At 44.7% G+C, this 20,248-nt stretch overlaps 1 protein-coding gene across 4 annotated transcripts in view; it reads right to left on the reverse strand.

Moving 5' to 3' along the window:
- The window catches only part of TAL2 (TAL bHLH transcription factor 2), a 70,281-nt gene that overhangs the window by 35,546 nt on the left and 14,487 nt on the right, over nucleotides 1-20,248 (reverse strand). For 2 of the 4 annotated variants that reach the window (XM_053298526.1, XM_053298523.1), the window contains exon 2: nucleotides 4,433-4,557. Coding sequence is in view for 1 of the 4 variants with exons in the window: in XM_053298522.1 (XP_053154497.1) it covers nucleotides 8,435-8,547; nucleotides 9,224-9,806 (696 nt within the window). In the remaining 3 variants the exon portion in view is untranslated. Of the gene's footprint in view, nucleotides 1-4,432; nucleotides 4,558-8,434; nucleotides 8,548-9,223; nucleotides 9,992-12,067; nucleotides 12,312-20,248 lie in introns of those variants that run through there. The other 2 variants (XM_053298524.1, XM_053298522.1) reach the window with 2 other exon arrangements.

Below are 20,248 nucleotides of genomic sequence, written 5' to 3' on the forward strand. Positions count from 1 at the left end.
ACTATGTTTCACCTTGTATTACCTCTCTGTGGCCCTTTTGTGTTAAAATAGGCTTTGCTCCTAGCCACCTAATGGCACAGTGGGGAAGTAACTTGCCTAGGGAATAAGAGGTTGCTTGTTCGAATCCCTGCTGGTATGTTTCCCAGACTATGGATAACACCTATATCGGGCAGCAGCAATATAGGAAGATGCTGAAAGGCATCATCTCATATTGCGCAGGAGGAGGCAATGGTAACCCCCCCCCCGTACTCTACCAAAGACAACTACAGGGCTCTGTGGTTGCCAGGAGTCAACATCGACTCAACGGCACAACTTTACTTTAGGGTTTGCTCCTACGTATGTTTGCCTAGGATTGTAGTCTCTCTTTCTTTCCTTTATATTGTTTTTTCTAATCATTTTTTAAAGATAATAATGTGAGTTTCTCTTTTGTGGGTCACAGTGGATTAGGTAGCAACAGAGAGAGCAAGGAAGATAACTGGGACATATCTTGATTAACTGGGGTTTTCCACTCCTGTTGTCTGTCTCACCTGAATTGTTCCCAAAGCTAGTCAAGAGGGCTATTCACACAATTATCAAAATGAAGGTAGAAGGCATGAAGCCCAGGTTCGCAGGCTTGTGAGAACCCATGCAATTCCCTCCAACCCTGCTCGTGGGTAGTCCAGATCCTGTACCTTGTTCTTTACTGAGGTAAGCCAAATAGGAGCCATTGTACCTTAGTGTTTTGATCATGTAGGCACATTTGCCATTTCTAGGAGTCCCTGGGAGTGAGCAGCCATGTTTGTAATAGAGGACTGTGGCTACAGGGGCCACTGTCTGTGCATATGCCACTCTGCACAGCACAGAGTGCTGTGGTCATTTGCTAGCATTGCTTTCAATAGGGCTGGGCCTGCTCCAGCCCCTTCATGGCTAATCAGAGGATAGCTGTTGATGCAGTGAAGACTGCCAATCTCCTGGCAGCACAAAACATGATGGGAAGGTTTTACTGATCCTTGGAGGACCTCCCTCCCACACAGCTTCCATCTGCAGGAATGGAGACTGAGACTGCCATGATCTTATGGGTGCTGAGTTTGCAGACCCAAATAGAGGGTCTGCTTGTCCATGGGAACACTGTAGGAGCTCTTTAACCCACACCCACCCACAAAGCACCCCCATAAGATAATATGAAAAGCCCTAAGATTACTATTTTTAAGTAATTGTTCCAGTTAGGTTATATATGATTCAAATATATTTAATAATTTGCTTATCATGGTACATTCTAAATTACCATTATCTTTAGTTTTCATCTTGTCAAACAGTTTTATCAATCTGCATGCATATCTACTAGGCTTGTCAAAAAAAATTCTGGACCGCCTCCTGTGCTTTTAATTGCAGCCTGACATGGGACCAGTTCCGGCAATTCTCCATTCACACAGGATCAGGATGTGTGCACACTGTGAACATGCACATTCTTCCCCCTCCTGGCATGTCAGGGCATCTTTCCCTAATTGTATTGGAGTGGTAGTTTCTTTGGCCCATATAACTGGAGCTTTTCCTGGTAAGAAGAGGTGGTGGGGAGATCTTGTCTTGCTCCATGTCTGCTGAGGTCAGTAAAAAAAACCCTGGTAACCCTCATCTCTGCCATGTTTTCAGTTCACTTCCTACATTTGATGAAGTAGCTTGTTGCCTATGAAAGGCCCTGTCACATGATAAGACAGTTTAGGGTCGGACACTTTCCTGTGTCACAGCCCTGCCCCTAGGCAGGATGAGACGACCACCTCAGGTGGCAGAGCTTGAGGTACCATTAAATAGCCACAAACTGCCAATTACTATATTTTACTTGCATGAGGAGATATCTTTTGATCTTCTATCTCTAGCGCGTACACACGCACACGCACACAAAAGCTTGGCCTATGCCTCATAATGACAGACATTCGGTGGTGGAGAAGGAGTGGCCACATGAGAAGCAGGCAGGCTTTGTGGAGGTCTGTACATATGACTGCCTGATACACACAGTGTATTCCCCTCTCACACAACGTACACGCAATGTGTTCCCCTCTCAGGAAAATGTACTGAGAGAAATGAATCATGTTTTCATGTATACTGGCCTCCAGGTGAAGATACATATTACTCTGTGTGTGTGTGTGTGTCTGTTGGTGGTGGTGGTTGGGCTGCGGGGAGGCAGACGCTTGTCACCACCTGGGTAAATGTCTGGACCAGGCTTAACTCCCTTGCCTGCTCGCTCGCTCCCCAATCATTTAAATGGGCAAAAGCTTTTATTGTGGCCTCCTCAAAGCTAATCCAAACAGATCAATTAAAGGTTGTGTACACACCAAACTGTATGACTCTGATGGCCACCTTTCCTCCCTCTCAGCCCCAGCTTCCCCCCACTCTTGAAGGGCTTGGCAGCGCTGCAGGTGCAGTCTCTCTCCAGCATGGTGAGAGCTATGAATAGTAAAGATTTTTAGCTCAAGCACATGGAGGCTGTTCAGCAGCCATTGGATAATCCCCTGCTAATCAGATTATGCTAATTCTTCCTCCAGCCCCCTCGCCTCACTCTCATTCCCCACTCTCTAAAATGAGAAGTTTAGCCACGCTCTCTCCATGAAGCACCTAAAGGGCATCAAGATACAGGTCTTCTGAGCCCACGCTCTCTTCACGAAATATGTCCTCCCCTCTTATATTGCTTTAACATCCAGCCTGAGAAAGGATGCTGTGTATTTCAAAAGCTCAAATGCCAAGTTCGGAACTGTGGCTGGTCCTAATAGAGTTATTTTAGCATCGTTTTGAATGGAATTGTTAAGAGAGGCAACATGCACTACAATGTAGAGAGCAGCGAGCAGCGGCTGGAGGCCTCAAAATATGGCCCCTTAGGAGTGCTGCTTGGTGCACAAGTTGTGAAGCAAACGGCAAAAGCAGCCTGCAGAAAGAGGGATGGCTATAGCAATGGAACTTGCTAGCAATGTCGCCATTTTGGGAATGCGTCTTGGCGCATCATCCCTCATGCCTTTCTCAGAGTGGTTTTCCGGCAAAACTAGTTGCTAAGCAGAGATACAGAGAGATCAACATGAAGATGTAGATGTAGCTCAAGTGGATTTTATTGGGTTTCCCCCCAGAGCACCTCACAAACTACAAAAGAAAAACTGTCCACACTGCCCCATGACTAACAGAGCAGAAGATGGACAGTGTTCAGAGACAAACTAAAGAGAAGAGGACCGCATGAGCCATGGCATATGCTTGACTGAGACCTAAGGAAGTCTGTGAAAATTAAAGTTTTGTTTCAGTTGTTCTGTCAGAACAACAGTGGAAGGAACAAGGACCTTGCTGGCCCCACTAAAATTAAATCTTGATTGGAGAGAGAGGATAACATTAGGATTGTCATGTCACAACTTGGAAATTGTCCTGCATCTTTAAATTAATTGCTTTATCAGAAGAAGAGCCAGCCACAGCTGCTGCGGCTTTTTTTTTTTTTTTTAAAGCTTGGTCATTCTGTCTATCCTGTCCCCTAGTTGCAATGTGGCACACCTAGAATTCTGCTTGCTATGGCAGATAGTGTGTAGTGATAGAGAGCCGAAGACTTGGGCATAAATGCGTAGGAGAAGCTCAGCTTCTCACTCTCTTGATTTTGAGGTAATTGTAAAGGTACAAAGGGAAAGCTCCAACTTAGGATCTGACAGCCCTAATCAAAACACAATTGTGGACTGTGGGCGGGGTGTAGCTAGGGGAGAGGGGGCCTGTGTTTGCCCCTCTCTCTGGTGGCCCCTTGGAGTGAGGGAAATAATGAAGAAAATAGGGAGGGGTGGGGTGGCGCTGGGGGGCCCTCAGGAGCTTGAGTTCTTTGAACCCATTTGCTCAATTACAGCTGCACCCCTGACTGTGGGTCAATGACTCAGCAAGACTCAAGGGGTCAAAATGATCCAAAATAGTTGTTTAAAGCACACCTGCAACAACCAAGCAATTTATCAAAACATTTTTGCATGTGCTAAAGAGATAGTTGTCCCTTTGATTTGTTTTTTCTTGTTGTTTTGCACACAGGTGTACCTTTTTCTTTGCCCATGGAAATAGCCTTCAACATCGTGAACATTAATTTTGGGGATGCAACAGATATATTTGCAAATTCTGAGGTTAATAAATCTTGCGACAGGAAATCTTCAAATTTACCCTGCCCCATGTTTAGAGTCAGGTTTACAGATTAATGTCCATTTTACACACTTCTCAGAAGCCATTTTGGATGCAGTAAGTAGTGTCCAAAATGAGCTACTAACCACAATGGTCCAACTCAGAGTAAGCAACCTTAAACACATTGAAATCAATGGGTTTAAAATGTTGGATTGTGGCCATGAAGTTTTAGTATTAATCGGACTCCAGTAACTCCACTGATGGATTTTCGTGGATTGATAAAGATAACATTGGAGGAACTGCATCTTTTTAAGTCAATAGTTTTCAAAATCCTTACCTTCAGGGAACTTTATCTATATAGACTTGTCTTTTGAGGAACCTCTGCATCTCGTAGAAAATTCTGGGTCATTTTCTTCTAACATATACTCAGGGCAGCTAGACACTGGTGAGGCCTGTTGGGGACTGAAATTCGTCAATGCTTCATGTGACTCAAGACTGCAGCTTCAAACACTTCCAACACTCTCCTGTTACTATACACTGTGGTGGAAGCTGGGCAGTGGTGGGCAAACTGGATTTCAGGGAAGCTCGTCTGTCATTATGACTTTCAAGCTGAATCTCAGATAAGCTTCCATGGTACTCCAAGATTAACAAGAAAACAGTTTAAAACCAGTTTTTTAGATGATCTTCTGATTAGTGCAAGGAAAAAGGTAAATAATTACTTCCATCAATAAATAATCTGGGGAATAAATGCAGATCTTTGTTAAAATGAATAAGATCTTATTTTTTTAAAAAGCCAACAGTGCTATAACTTATTCCTACATAAAGTTTTGTGCATCATGGAATAGAATAATGTAAGCTTTCACATTTTAGATTTTTCTTTTTTGCTATTATTTCAGTTTATATAGCAATTACACAATTGTGATATATAGCATTAGTTATTTGGTATTCTGTTATCAAAAATTTAAAAGGCTACATAGTAAGAAGGTGAGCAAATTATCTCTAGTCAGGAGACATCTACTTCTGGCTACAAGACATCTAATAGCTGGCAGTTCCCTTTGTCGAATTTTGCAAATGTTATGTGAGTCATCAATTTCAGCCTTTCCTCTCCTCCCCTCTTTCTTCATGTTGCTAAACAGGTCCCTGGTTAGATTTAGGGAGAGTGTTTGGGATATAAGAGTGTGGATTTTAAAGAGTGAGACATGGAACACTGAAGTTTATGTCTGTACATGAAATGCTTTCAGCTTCTATATTTTTCTTTTAAATTGCACAATAAAAAGGTCTGGAGAGAAGACTCTGGTGTAGATCCATCATGTGTATTGCATTGCCAGCATATCAACTAATGTTATGTTCCTCAGTGCCTATAAAACATATTTTCATATTTGGTAACCACAGGAAGGGGGTTCCAAAGAAACATGCAACAGGTTCCATGTTCCCTAAGAGACTCGAGTCTTCTATTTCTGAACACTTCCTCACCAAAATGTCACATGGCAAACTGCTTTTGAAAATGAGGGCAGTTTCAAAAGTCATTTGTGATGGCAAAATCCCATGTGCATGTGTGGGGTGTGTCTGCACTTCCCAATAAGAAAATCCTGCTTGGAATAATGCAAGCTGTTGGGTCTATCTGAAATAGATCTTTGGATTCCTGCTAACATGAACTAAAATAATATTCTACCTGCAGGCGCGGCCTGTGAACGCACCTCCGGGGGGGGGGGATAAGCGGGCAGCATCTTTAAGTATAAACGAAGCCGATGTTCCATGCCACCCAGCAGCCCCCACAGCGGGAAATCGCGTCAGCCACTCACGTGGCCACTGGCGGGGGCTCGCTTCTGTGGGAGCCAGGTGAGTGGCGGAGGTAATTCCCCGCCGCAGGGGTTGCTGGGCAGCACGGAACACCAGCTCTGTTTACATGTAAAGAAGCCGCTGCCACCCCACCCACCCCGAGGCGCGTTCACGGGCTGCGCCTGTCTACCTGGCATGCAAACACAGCTTCTAATTATAAAGGTGGGGAGAAGGTAGGTGGCCTTTAAGTAAGTTCTTTAGCCCCCAACTCTCAGCTTTAGTCAAATCATGGCCCCCATAGTGTTCTAAAAACAGTATCTTTAAAAAACCAAACAAATCAAAACCAGTAACCAGTAAAAGTGGTCATCTCAAAACATAAGAAGATTGGAGACCTCTCTGGTCACCTTATACTTTAAGTAGTAAAGGTAAAGTGTGCTGTCAAGTTGATTTCAACTCCTGGCACCCACAGAGTCCTGCGGTTTTCTTTGGTAGAGTATGGCCTTTCAGCATCTTCCTAGATCGCTGCTGCCAGATATAGGAGCAGCGGGGATTCAAACCGGCAACCTTCTGCTTGTTAGTCTAGCATTTCCCCGCTGCGCCACTTAAGGTGGTTACACTTTAAGTAGTGGAAATGCTATATTATATTATGGCATTATTTATTTATTCAACATATTTCTATACCACCCAGAACTTGCATCTCTGGGTGGTTTACAATTAAAATCATTTAAACATTAAAATCAATTAAACAATTAAAATCATTTAAACATTAAAATCATTAATATTAAAATTGGTTAAAACCCAACATTAAAAGTATTAAAACTATAAATCTAATTAAAAGCCTTGGTGAATAAATATGTCTTCAGTGCTTTTTTAAAGGTTGCCAGAGATAGGGAAGCTCTTATTTCAACAGGGAGCGCATTCCAAAGCCCAGGGGCAGCAACGGAGAAGTCCCATCCCTGAGCAGCCGCCAGACGAGCTGGTGGCAATCACAGACGATCCTCTCCAGAAGATCTTAATGGGCGATGGGGCTCATGGTGAAGAAGACGTTCTCTTAAATACCCAGGGCCTAAGCTACTTAGGGCTTTATAGGTAATAACCAGCACCATTTATTTTGCTCGGAAATCGGCAGCCATTGTAGCTCTTTCAACACAGGACTAATATGGTCTCTCCTAAATGACCCAGAAACCAACCTTGCCACCGCATTGTGTACTATCTGCAGTTTCTGGACTGTGTACAAAGGTAGCCCCACACAGAGCGCATTACAGTAGTCTAGCCTGGAGGTTACCAGCATATGTACCACCATTCTGAGATCGTTCATCTTAAGAAACAGACGCAGCTGGTGTATCAGCTGAAGCTGATAGAAAGCACCTCTGGCCACCGTCTCAACCTAGGACTTCAGGGAGAGGTTCAGATCCAGATGCACCCTCAGACTGCGTACCTGTTCCTTCTGGGGGAGCATGACCTCATCCAGAACCGGCAGATCAAAACTGTCTCCTGAGTTCTGACCCTGCACAATAAGTACCTCTGTCTTTTCCGGATTCAGTCTCAGTTTGTTATCCCTCATGCAGCCCAAATGCCTCCAGGCAGGCATTTAGGGAGGTTATGCCTTCTCCCGATGATGTTGACATGGAGAAAGAAACATTGGTAGACTTATCATGAAGGGTTCTTTTTCTGGTATGGGGAGGGCATCCATCACATGATGGGTTGTCAAGCTCTGCATGCTCCGAGACAGGGCCAATCAAATTTTAGCATGTCCTCTACCCCTTCAGCTCCTCCTTATGTGACCCAGTTCTGGTCATGTAGAGTGTAAGCAGGATGCATCTGAGGACAGCACTTCTCAGCCAAGAGGAACCAGGTAAGATAAGCAAGAACAGCAAGAAAATACAGCAACAGGTAATCTGTGTACCCTAGGAGTTGCCCCGCCACCCATAGTTCCATCTCCCACATCCGCGGGAGGGCTGGATGCCCTCCCCATACCAGAAAAAGAACCCTTCACGGTAAGTCTACCAATGTTTCTTTTTCCAAAGTATGGGGAGGGCATCTGTCACATGATGGGACATACCCAAGCCCCAGAACTGGGCGGGCAGCAGATGTCTATACCACCTTTTGAAGTACAGTGCGACCCACTGCCACCTGAGATTCATAAAAAGATGGAATTTTATAATGCTTTATAACAGGTGACCAAGACGACCACGTGGCCGCCTTACAGATTTCCTAAAGGGGAACCCTGGCTGAAAAAGCAGCTGACGTGGAAGCACTTCTGGTTGAATGAGCAGTAATCCCGTGAGGGACAACTAACCATAAGGACTCATAAGCCAAAGCGATCATAGCTTTAATCCACCTGGCCAGGGACGCCTTGGAGACTTCTGAAACCCAACCCAGAAGGCTGAAAGGATACAAACAGGGAATCCGATTTTCGCAAATTTCTTGTGCGCTTAATGTATATGCGAAAAGCCCTGCGTACATCTAAGGTATGCCACACCTTTTCTTTTGGATGCTGAGGTGTCGGACAAAAAGATGGTAAAACAATCTCTTGGTTCATATGAAACAACGAATTTACTTTTGGCAAGAAGGTGGGATCTAGCTTCACAACCACTGAGTCCTTTTGGAAAATACAAACTTCATCTCGAACTGAAAGGGCTGCCAGCTCTGATACCCATCTGGTCAAAGTAACTGCAACAAGAAAAAGAACTTTAAATGACAACAACCTTAAGGATACTGAACGGAGCGGCTCAAAAGGAGCTCTAGTGAGAGCATTTAACACCTTATTTAAATCCCACAAGGGAAATCTATGGACTGGTGGGGGACCCAAATTTACTGCCCCTTTTAAGAAGCGTTGAATGTCTGGGTGCAACCCACGAGAATCCTCGCTGGAAATGGCTAAGACTGATGTTAACGCCGACGTTTGGCGTCTCAGCGTACTGGGGCGAAGACCTTTATCAATACCCCGCTAGAGAAAGTTGAGAACATCTGGAACCCCAGCCTCCAATGGTTGAACGCCATTGTCCTTAGCCCAGTTACAGAAGGGTAATGTCCTGCACCTTCTGAGAGTAACCTTTACTAACTAAAGTCTGCCGCTCAACCTCCAAGCGTGTAACTGCAACCACTCTGGGTCCGGGTGACTGATGGGCCCTTGCATCAACAAGTCTGTCCTGCACAGCAGAGGCCACAGTGCCCGTATCGAGAGGTTTATCAGATCTGAAAACCACGGCCCCGGTGGCCAGTATGGCACCACCATTATCAGTTCTGCCCTATTGAACATCACTTTCCTGATGACCGAACCCAGAATTGGAAGGTGGGGAAACGCACAGAGGAGGCCCTGTGGCCACCTGGTTACCAATGCGTCTACCTGTTCTGCCTGACATTGATGCCTTGAATAGAACCTTGGAACTTTGTGATTGAGATGCGAGGCAAACAAGTCCATTAACGGTATGCCCCACTTCTGTACTATCAGTTCGAACACCCCCGGATGGAGGGACCACTCTGCTGGGTCCAAAGACTGTCGACTCAACCAGTCCACTTGTAAATTTTCGACCCCCCGAGAGGTGCTCCGCTGATATCGACTTCAGGTGCTGCTCTGTCCATTGAAAAAGTAAATCCGATTCTTGCATCAGCGATCTCGACCATGTTCTCCCCTGATGGTTTATATGAGCCTTCACCGTGACATTGTCCATTCGTACCAGTACGTGCTGGTCCTCTAAGATGTCCTGGAAACTCAACAGGGCTAACCGGACCGCTTTCAACTCCAGCCAGTTTATATTGTGTACTAAGTCATTCTGCTCCCATCTCCTATGGGCCTGGAGATCGGAGCAGTGCACCCCCCAACCAAAGAGGAGTGCCATCGTGCCCATAGTACGCAATCCAAACACACGATCATTAGGCCCAGGATACGTGCTAGATGAGATAATGTAGCCTTCTTTCTGTGTAGACATGGTTCTATTGCCAAGACCATCTTCTCTAGCCTTTCCCTTGCAAGACTCACCGTTGCTGCCTCCGTATTGAAGAGCACCCCTAGATGAACTAGAATTTGAGATGGAACAAGGTGGCTTTTGATCTTGTTTATGATGAAGCCGTGCTCCTCCATGATCTGGACAGTGCGTTCCATGTCCTTCTTTGCCTGTGGAGCCGAGTTCGAAAGATTCAAAACATCGTCCAAATATGGGTAGGAGTGAATGCCCTCCTACCTGATACTAGGGGTGTGCAATTCGGATTTTCGGGTGATTCGGCTCGGACCCGAGCCGAATCACCCCCGTTCTGTTTTGTGCCCGAATCTGGGTCACCCGAATCACCCTCGATTCGGTTCGGATTCGGATTTAATCCGAATCCGAATCCGAATCGATTCGGGGGGGTAAAAAGGGGCCCAGGGGCAAAATTTTGGGGTGGGGTGGTAGTGCCCAAAGGGTAGAGTCTACCACCCCAATTTCAGGGGGATTGGGCAAAGTCCTGATGTTTTGTGAATATTTAAAGTTTTAGTGACTTTGGGGCAGTTCGGGGGCATAGCATGGGATTTGGGCAAAAGGAGTGGGGTGGGGTGGTAGCGCCTAATGAGTGCAGGCTACCACCCCAATTTCAGGGGGATTGGGCAAAGGGCTGATTTTTGGTAAATTTCTGAAAATTTCATGTCTTTGGGGCAGATTGGGGCATATTGGGGCAGAAAGTGGGGGCTGGGGCAGAATAGTGGGGTGGCGTGGTAGTGCCTAATGGGTTCAGGCTACCACCCCAATTTCAGGGGGTTTGGACAAAGGGGTGATTTTTTGAGAATTTTTGAAGTTTTGGTGACTTTGGGGCAGTTTGGGGGCAGAAAGTGGATCTGCCCCAAAAGAGTGGGGTGGGGTGGTAGTGCCTAATGGGTGGAGGCTACCACACCAATTTCAGGGGGATTGTGCAGAGGGCTGATTTTTTGAGAATTTTTGAAGTTTGGGTGCCTTTGGGGCAGATTGGGGGCAGAAAGTGGATCTGCCCCAAAGGAGTGGGGTGGGCTGGTAGATAGTGCCTGATGGCTGGAGGCTACCACGCATCCCCAATTTAAGAGTGATTGGGCAGAGGGGTGAATTATGGTGAATTTATTTGTATGAGGTTTGTCTTCATAAGGTGAAGTGTGCTAAAGTGATTACTTCCTCATATTATTCATAGTAAAGGAAAGTGTGAAAAAGTGAAAGTGGGGTCATGAGAGTTGTTTAATTGAAAAAAATCTCATTTGCTATGATAGAATGAGAATTCACACCTCAGAAAAAACTTCTGAGGTGTGAATTCTCATTCTATCATAGCAAATGAGATTTTTTTCAATTAAACAACTCTCATGACCCCACTTTCACTTTTTCACACTTTCCTTTACTATGAATAATATGAGGAAGTAATCAATTTAGCACACTTCACCTTATGAAGACAAACCTCATAAAAATAAATTCACCAAAATTCACCCCCTGCCCAATCACTCTTAAATTGGGGATGGGTGGTAGCCTCCACCCATTAGACACTATCTAGCAGCCCACCCCACTCCTTTGGGGCAGATCCACTTTCTGCCCCCAATCTGCCCCAAAGACACCCAAACTTCAAAAATTCTCAAAAAATCAGCCCTCTGCCCAATCCCCCTGAAATTGGTGTGGTAGCCTCCACCCATTAGGCACTACCACCCCACCCCACTCTTTTGGGGCAGATCCACTTTCTGCCCCCAAACTGCCCCAAAGTCACCAAAACTTCAAAAATTCTCAAAAAATCACCCCTTTGTCCAAACCCCCTGAAATTGGGGTGGTAGCCTGCACCCATTAGGCACTACCACCCCACCCCACTATTCTGCCCCAGCCCCCACTTTCTGCCCCAATATGCCCCAATCTTCCCCAAAGACATGAAATTTTCAGAAATTTACCAAAAATCAGCCCTTTGCCCAATCCCCCTGAAATTGGGGTGGTAGTCTGCACTCATTAGGCGCTACCACCCCACCCCACTCCTTTTGCCCAAATCCCATGCTATGCCCCCGAACTGCCCCAAAGTCACTAAAACTTTAAAAAATCGCCAAAAATCAACCATGAACTGAATCACCCGAATTTTTTTTGCCCGAAATTCGGGTGATTCGGCTCGTGTCCGAAAAAATTCGGGGGACATCGGGGGTGATTCGGTTCGGCCCCGAATCACCCAAAATTGTTCGTTTCGGGCACAGATCGTTCTGTGCCCGAAATTTTTTGCACATCCCTACCTGATACGTGCAATGACTGCCACCATCAATTTTGTGACCAATTCCTTAGTCCACAGGATCGTTGCTCTGGCAAAGATGGAGTTTGTGGAAGCCGCTCTTATCACCGTTGAAGACGCCTCGTGAGCCTTTCACAGCAGATTGTCTGTTTTCTTCTCCTCTGGAGATTTTAGAAATTCTTCTCCTTCTCTGTTCACCAAGGCTCCAGATACCAATTGTGCCAAAGGCACATCTACAATTGGGACAGCTAACATGGACATAACATCAGGAGGTAAAGTATACAGTTTTTTAGGAAAATGAAAGACAGGCTTTGCTGACACAGGGGTCCCCCATTCCGCAATCATAACCTCTTTGAACAGAGAAGGAAAAGGCACCGTGGCTGGTGATGCAGACATTGATAGGAAAACCTTCTGATTCAGACCAGAAGCTGGCTGATCACTTGACTCCTTTGATATATCCTTTACAGGTGAAACTCGGAAAATTAGAATATCATGCAAAAGTCCATTAATTTCAGTAATGCAAATTAAAAGGTGAAACTGATATATGAGACAGACGCATTACATGCAAAGCGAGATAAGTCAAGCCTTAATTTGTTATAATTGTGATGATCATGGCGTACAGCTCATGAAAACCCCAAATCCACAATCTCAGAAAATTAGAATATTACATGGAACCAAGAAGACAAGGATTGAAGAATAGAACAATATCAGACCTCTGAAAAGTATACAGTGTACTGTGCTTGATTGGCCAGCAAACTCGCCTGACCTGACCCCATAGAGAATCTATGGGGCATTGCCAAGAGAAGGATGAGAGACATGAGACCAAACAATGCAGAATTGCTGAAGGCCGCTAATGAAGCATCCTGGTCTTCCATAATACCTCATCAGTGCCACAGGCTGATAGCATCCATGCCACGCCACATTGAGGCAGTAATTGCTGCAAAAGGGGCCCAAACCAAGTACTGAATACATATGCATGCTTATACTTTTCAGAGGTCCGATAGTGTTCTATTCTTCAATCCTTGTCTTCTCGGTTCCATGTAATATTCTAATTTTCTGAGATTGTGGATTTGGGGTTTTCATGAGCTGTACGCCATGATCATCACAATTATAACAAATTAAGGCTTGACTTATCTCGCTTTGCATGTAATGCGTCTGTCTCATATATCAGTTTCACCTTTTAATTTGCATTACTGAAATTAATGGACTTTTGTACGATATTCTAATTTTCCGAGTTTCACCTGTATAGCTCTCTTAGCCTTTGCCAGCAGGATTTCAAATTCTGCTGTTGACAACAGCTTGGATGTAGTAGGCTTTTCAGTTGGGGTCTGCTCATCAGAAAGCTCTCCCTCCTCTTTCTCTGTACCAGAGGAACTGGACCTGGGCCCCCGCGGGGGTTCCTGAGGGACTGCTATTATCGGAGTGTGACCAGATCGTGACTCCTGGCGAGCACCCTCAGCCACCACACACGTGTCTGTGGGCATAACGGAAGCTGACAAAATGTTTCTCTCAGAGGCACAAGCTCTCTTAGGTTTACTTGCGTCTTCATCCGAAGACGATGACCCACCATGTTCCCTCCTAAGGCGACGCTTCTTATAGCATCTAGCAAACCAGACACGTTCCCCCAAAGGAATTTGTCACCTAGTAGGACTGGAATCTGGGGACGACAAAAGGATGGCCGCCGGGGTCTGCGCTTAGGTGCCATTACTGCAGCCATGCTAGTGGGACCACCAACTTTCCCCCTGGAAATCTTAACTGACTGTCCCAACAGGGGAGAAACTAACGCCATGCATTGGTTCTTAACAAAATTTCCCAGCCATTGCAACGCCTTAACGGAGAACTGTTCACCATTCGGGCCCCTGATACTTGCTGCTGAATTCTCGATCTCTGCATTCATCCCCGCCATCGTGTGTCCTGCCGCATGCGGGCCCCCAGAAAGGCTAGTATTAGTCAAAACTTTATCAATTTGCCCCATGGGCACGGTGCCCAAATTGTTTAATGGTGGCGCGGAGGTTGGGTGAGGACTGACTCCAGCAGCGCACTCGGCAGCTATTAAAATGGCGGCGCCGTTTTCAGCGGGAATATCGGTTTGCAGCTTATCAGGCTGTTGTGCCCTTACCGCCCGCATTTGGAGGCGTTCACTCAGGGGTGCCGGACTAGCGGCATGTTTCTTCCTTTTCTTTGATTTAGTGCCATCTTTGCCCTTCAAATGATTAGATTTTTTAAGGGCTTTTGAATGCGTCTTAGGCGCCGTAGGCCGTAGGACTGGCGGGTAGCAGGCTTCCCGCCAGTCCTCTGTCCTAGTGTACCACCGTGCCTCCCACTCTTTCCGAGCCTTCCGCTTTTTCCCCTTCCTGGGGCGTAACTGGGGCTGAAGCTCCCGTTATTGTGGCATTCCCCGTCCCCGAAGGGACCAATGGGGCATCCGATAAAGGTCCCTCTGATAGGGAACCTTTTAGCATGTTACCCATGTGTGCAACTTCCATGTCTCCTTCAAAAAACCTCCACCAGTAGCATTAAAAGAAGGGCAGGCAAAAGACAAGACTCAGAGATAGAAAAAGGAAACAACAAACAACTATCCAAGAATCACGGAGGAAAATAGACAGCGGAAGGCGGCAATGGTGGAGGAAAGCTTGTTTGGCAGGAGTGGGGGGAGACGAGCGGGGGGGGGAAGGGTGTGAGGGAACTTGAGGGGGGGATGAGGACAGTGGAAATAAAAACCAAGAAACAAACAACCAAAACGTGCAAACTCCCCCCCCCGCACACATAGAAATTAGAGTTTATAGATAAAGTATAGAAAAGGCTGAGATCTCACAGAAAAAACACTGTTCACGGAGCGAGACAGGACCAGAACTGGGTAACATAAGGAGGAGCTGAAGGGGTAGAGGACGTGCTAAAATTTGATTGGCCCTGTCTCGGAGCATGCAGAGCTTGACAACCCATCATGTGACGGATACCCCATACCTTGGAAAAATAGATTTGAGTATCATCATCATATTGATAACACCTTGCACCAAATCTCCTGATGATCTCTCCCAGCAACTTCATGTAGATGTTAAACAATATCAGAGACAATATGGAGCCCTGAGGGACACCATACAAACGTTCGGATTTTGAAGAACAACCATCTCCAAGAGACACCATTGGGAATCTGCCTGTGAAGTAGGAGCAGAACCACCGCAAAGCAGTGCCTCACACCCCCAATCCCCTCAGACCTTCCAGAAGGATACTTTGGTCAATAGTATTGAAGGCCACTGAGATATCCAAAAGGACTAACAGATTCACACTCCCTCTGTTAATTCTCAATTGGAGATCATTCATCAAGCTGACCAAGGCAGTCTCTATCCCATAGCCTGCCCAAAAGCCAGTTGGAAATGGGTCTAGACAATCAGTTTCCTCCAAGACCGCCTGGAGCTGGGAAGCCACCACCTTCTCAATCACCTTGCCCAGCAATGGAAGGTTGGAGACAGGCCTGAAGTTGCTTAACTCTGAGGGATCCAAAACAGGCTTCTTCAGAAGTGGTCCAATGATTGCCTCCTTAAGACAAGGAGGCATCCTGCCCTACCCCAGAGAAGCATTTATAATCTCTACTGGGCCCTCTACAAAAGCCTCCCTGCCAGATAGTATAAGCCATGTCGGGCAAGGATCAAGAGGGCAGGTGATAGCAATAGAAACATACTGGGCTCTGTTAAAAAGGGACAGTTGCACGCTCTCTTTTTGCCAAATTTAAGAGAAAGTCACCACTTTAAAAGATGCCTCTTTTAGACAATTAGAAGAGACTGCTAGGATATTAATTCTAAAATAAAAATTTTAAATTTATGTACAGATTTAAATTAAAACTAGGATCTCCCATCCAGGAAGGTACAGACAGATGTTCTGCTTCAATATTAAGCACACATTTTAGCTACACAACAGCAAACGGACCATGCAATTTGTGGGGTGGGGTGGAAGGCTACCTTTACTATTAAATGGAATTGTTTAATTGCTGTTGGAATTGTTTAATTGCTGTTTTAAAATGTTTTTAAATTGTTGATCGTTGTTATATTGTTTTTAATTTGTTTTAGCTTTTTATTGTTTTAGTGGTTTGTTTTAATTGTAAACCGCCCTGAGCCATTTTGGAAGGGCGGTATATAAATCAAATCAAATCAAATCAAATCAAATAAATAAATAAATAAGCCTGTGCACAAACGAGAAAGTCAGGATCGAGTCTGACCAGATCCAATCCAACCCCATAAACGTTGGTTTGGGTCCTTTGGACCCTTCTGAATTTTCGGATTGGAGTCAGGATCAGGGTTGGATAAATTTGACTTTTAGAAAAGTTTAGACAGTAACTGCGGATAAGAACATTTAAAAAGCCCTGCTGGATCAGGTCCAAGGCTTATCTAGCCCAACATCCTGTTTCATACAGCAGCCCGCCAGATGCCTCTGAGATTCTTACTGAACCCGGAAGAAATGTGATGTAACATCAGAAAATCTAAGACGAAGTTACCTCACACCAGAAAATTGCAGGAGAACCCCAGAAAGCGGCTGCTGTTTGTGCTTGTGAATAAAAAATGGGCTATTTTTTAAAAAATAAAAAATTGAGATAAGCACGGGCAGGCAGGCAGAGGGCAGATGATGCCCCCCCCCCCACGCCATGACTGCTGCCACCTCCTCCTCCTCCTCTGACTCTCACCCCAATTTGGAGCTTCAGAAAGTTCCGGATTTTCCTGAAAGGGGTCACAGAATTCTGATCTGAACCGGGGTGTTTATGTTTAGGCATGGACTATCTTCAAACCCCTCCGATTTGAGTAAAATTAGACCATGTCTGATTTTACTGAGCCAACTTTGCACAGGCCTACCATTAAATCCATGCAATTGGAAAATGCATAGAATTGGAAAATGCATGTGCATTTTCTCAGAAGCTCTCAGATGTCTTTTAGCACCCTCCCTCCTACTGTTTAGTTTAAGCCTGCACAAGAGGCACAAAAAAACAGAAGATAAAGAAAATAAAAGGTTCACTTAACAGCAGGTACTTTTCTCACCATAAATTCTCAGTCTATAAAACTCTGCAAACAACAGCTATTGCTTCCTCATGCCACACACAAAGCCCAAGGAGCAGAGATGGGCATGGCAAGGAGCAGCACAGTCAGCTGTAAGCCAAATGATGACAGTTTCAAAGGGTATCAGTCACACAGAACAAATGGGGGATGGGGGTGTTTCTAGGTGGTTTCTATAGCAGACCTGAGGTAAATGCAATAAACTGCCATTATCCCAAGCTATAAGAATCTCTTTGTAAAGGTGTAAGATTTAAATAGATCACCCATTACTATCTGTTCAAGCCTGCCAGCATTATGTAGCAGCTGGAGTTTGGGATTTGAGAAACCAAGATTCAAATCCATGCTTAGCTACAACACAGACTGAAAGGCCCTGGGGAAGCCATCATTTCTCAGCCTACCCTACACCACAGGGTTGTTGTGTGAAGCTATATGACTGCTCAGAGCCAGTGATCTAGTCGCAAATTTGGAAGGGCAGGCACTCTCCATGACAACCCCCATAGCCACACCCACCCTGACAGTCATGCCCCATGGCCATGCACATCCCAATGGCCACACCCACCATTGATAAATGCAATAATTGGGGGGGGGGCCTTCTGTTACAAGAAGTTAAGGATCATGTCAGTTCCAGTGACTGTACTATAATGAATGAACAACCTCCATCCATAACAGGAGAGGAGAGCTGGTCTTGCGGTAGCAAGCATGACTTGTCCCCATAGCTAAGCAGGGTCTGCCCTGGTTGCATATGAATGGGAGACTTGATGTGTGAGCACTGCAAGATATTCCCCTCAGGGGATGAAGCCACTCTGGGAAGAGAAGGTTTCAAGTTCCCTCCCTGGCTTCTCCAAGATAGGGCTGAGAGAGATTACTGCTTGCAACCTTGGAGAAGCCGCTGCCAGTCTGTGAGGACAATACTGAGTTAGATAGACCAATGGTCTGACTCAGTATATGGCAGTTTCCTATGTTCCTAACAACCTTGTGATGTAGGTTAGGTTGAGAGTTAAGGAACTGGTCCAAAGTCAGTAATATGTGGACAAAGTGAGCTTATACAATTGCAGGGGGAAGATAAGGGTTAAATGATCCTGTGAATATCCTAATAATATATGACTGTATACCTGAGCTGAGTGGAGTTCTATTAATTTATTATGAGAAGAGAGCTGGTCTTGTGTAGGGGTGTGCACGGATCCGCCAGACTGCGATCCAGCACTGGGGTGGGGGGTACTTTTAAGAGCGGCGGGAGGGTTTACTTACCCCTCCCACTGCTTTCCCACTCTGTCGCCGTAAAGATACGAGTAATTGGGGCGGCAGGATACCTCCCTGCCGCCCCTTCCCCGATGTTGCTCTAAAAAAAAAACTCCCAGTAGTCCTTTGCGGGAGCGCACGTCAGAGAAGCAAAGGACTACTGGGAGTTTTTTTTTTTAGAGCAACATTGGGTAAGGGGCAGCAGGGAGGTATTCTGCCGCCCCAATTACTCGTATCTTTACGGCGACAGAGCAGGAAAGGCGAGGGAGGGGTAAGTAAACCCTCCCGCCGCTCTTAAAGGTACCCCCCACCCCTGAACCGCCACACCCAGGTCCGGACCAGTCCTGAGGCCTTTTCAATGGCCTCCAGACCGGTCCGGGGCCCATCCCTAGTCTTGTGGTAGCAAGCATGACTTGTCCCCTTAAGCTAAGCAGGAGCCACCCTGGTTTGCTTATGAAAGGGAGACTATAAGTGTGAGTACCATAAGATATCCCCCTTTTTTCATGTTTAAATTTTCATTGATTTTAACAATATCTTAACATTCACATCACATTAAACAAATATTTACTTCCCGCTCACACCTCCTCGTGAATCACCAACTACAGAATTAACCCTTGCTATAATAGTAATTCAAAACATATATCTTAAACTTTACAATGTCGATTTTGATCTACCCAACCTGCTATTATCACTAAATTTCAAACCCTGTTGTAAAATAAATATATCCTCTACTATATTACCCTTATATAATTCTGAATAGTATCTAAAAAATTCTCCTCTTATTTCCTTACCGTCATAAGAAAGCCCATTTTTTGTAAGTATTTTGGATATATAGGGTGTTTTTTTTCAGTTCTAATTTTCCAAGCCAGCAACTTGCCTGGTTTATTTGCGAATTCAAATGACCTTTGCTTGACATATTTTAAGTTCCATTCAACTTCATTTACTACTAGCATAGAAAGTTGTTGTTGAAGCATTTTGATAGCTTGAGTAATCGTCTTCTTTTCCTTGGCCCATAGTAATTCTCTTTCTTTTTTAGAAATCTTCATCAATAATGTCTCTTTTTCCAATCCTCTTTGCTTTTTAAAGTATGCATTTTGCTGTATAAAGAAACCTCTCATAACCGCTTTTCCTGCATCCCAGACTATTTTGTTGTCCATTCCTTGATTTAAATTCAGCTCAAAATAGTCCTTTAGCTTCTTTTTAGCTTTCTCCACAACATCTAATTTTTTCAGCAGGTACTCATTCAATCTCCAGCAAAAAGAAACCATTCCTTTCTTCTTCCATGTAAAACAAATTGGGTTATGATCTGAAAAAGTTCTGGGCAAAATATCCATTCTTTTTATACATGGCGTAATAGATTTTGATGTCCAGACCATATCTATCCTTGAATGAGATTGATATATTTCAGAGAAGTAAGTGTATTCTTTTGCATTTGAATTTTTAATTCTCCACAAGTCATAAAGATCCATATATTCTGCTAAATCAAAAAACACTTTAGGAAGCTTGCCTTGTAGGTTCCTTTCCGGTATGTCGGATTTTCTATCCAAAGATGTAGAGACAACACCATTAAAATCTCCCCAAATAATCAAGTTAACATTCGATAACTCAGCCATCTTCTGTTCTAAGTAATTATAAAATTCAACTTTCTTTTCATTAGGTGCATAAATTCCAATTATCACCATTTTAATTCCAGAAATTAAAATTTCCAAGGCTAGCAGCCTGCCTTCTTCATCTTTAAAAATCAACTTGGGTTCAAATTGTTGTTTAACATAAAATACTACCCCTCTTTTTTTTTCTTATCAGAGGAAACAAATTCTTGTCCTAAAGCCTTATTAACCAAAAATATTCTATCTTGTTTTCTAATATGTGTCTCCTGTAAACATACAATGTCCAAATTTTGTTTCTTA

The sequence above is a fragment of the Hemicordylus capensis genome, chromosome 2 (genome assembly GCF_027244095.1).
Source record: "Hemicordylus capensis ecotype Gifberg chromosome 2, rHemCap1.1.pri, whole genome shotgun sequence".
NCBI classification, from domain to species: Eukaryota; Metazoa; Chordata; class Lepidosauria; order Squamata; family Cordylidae; genus Hemicordylus; species Hemicordylus capensis.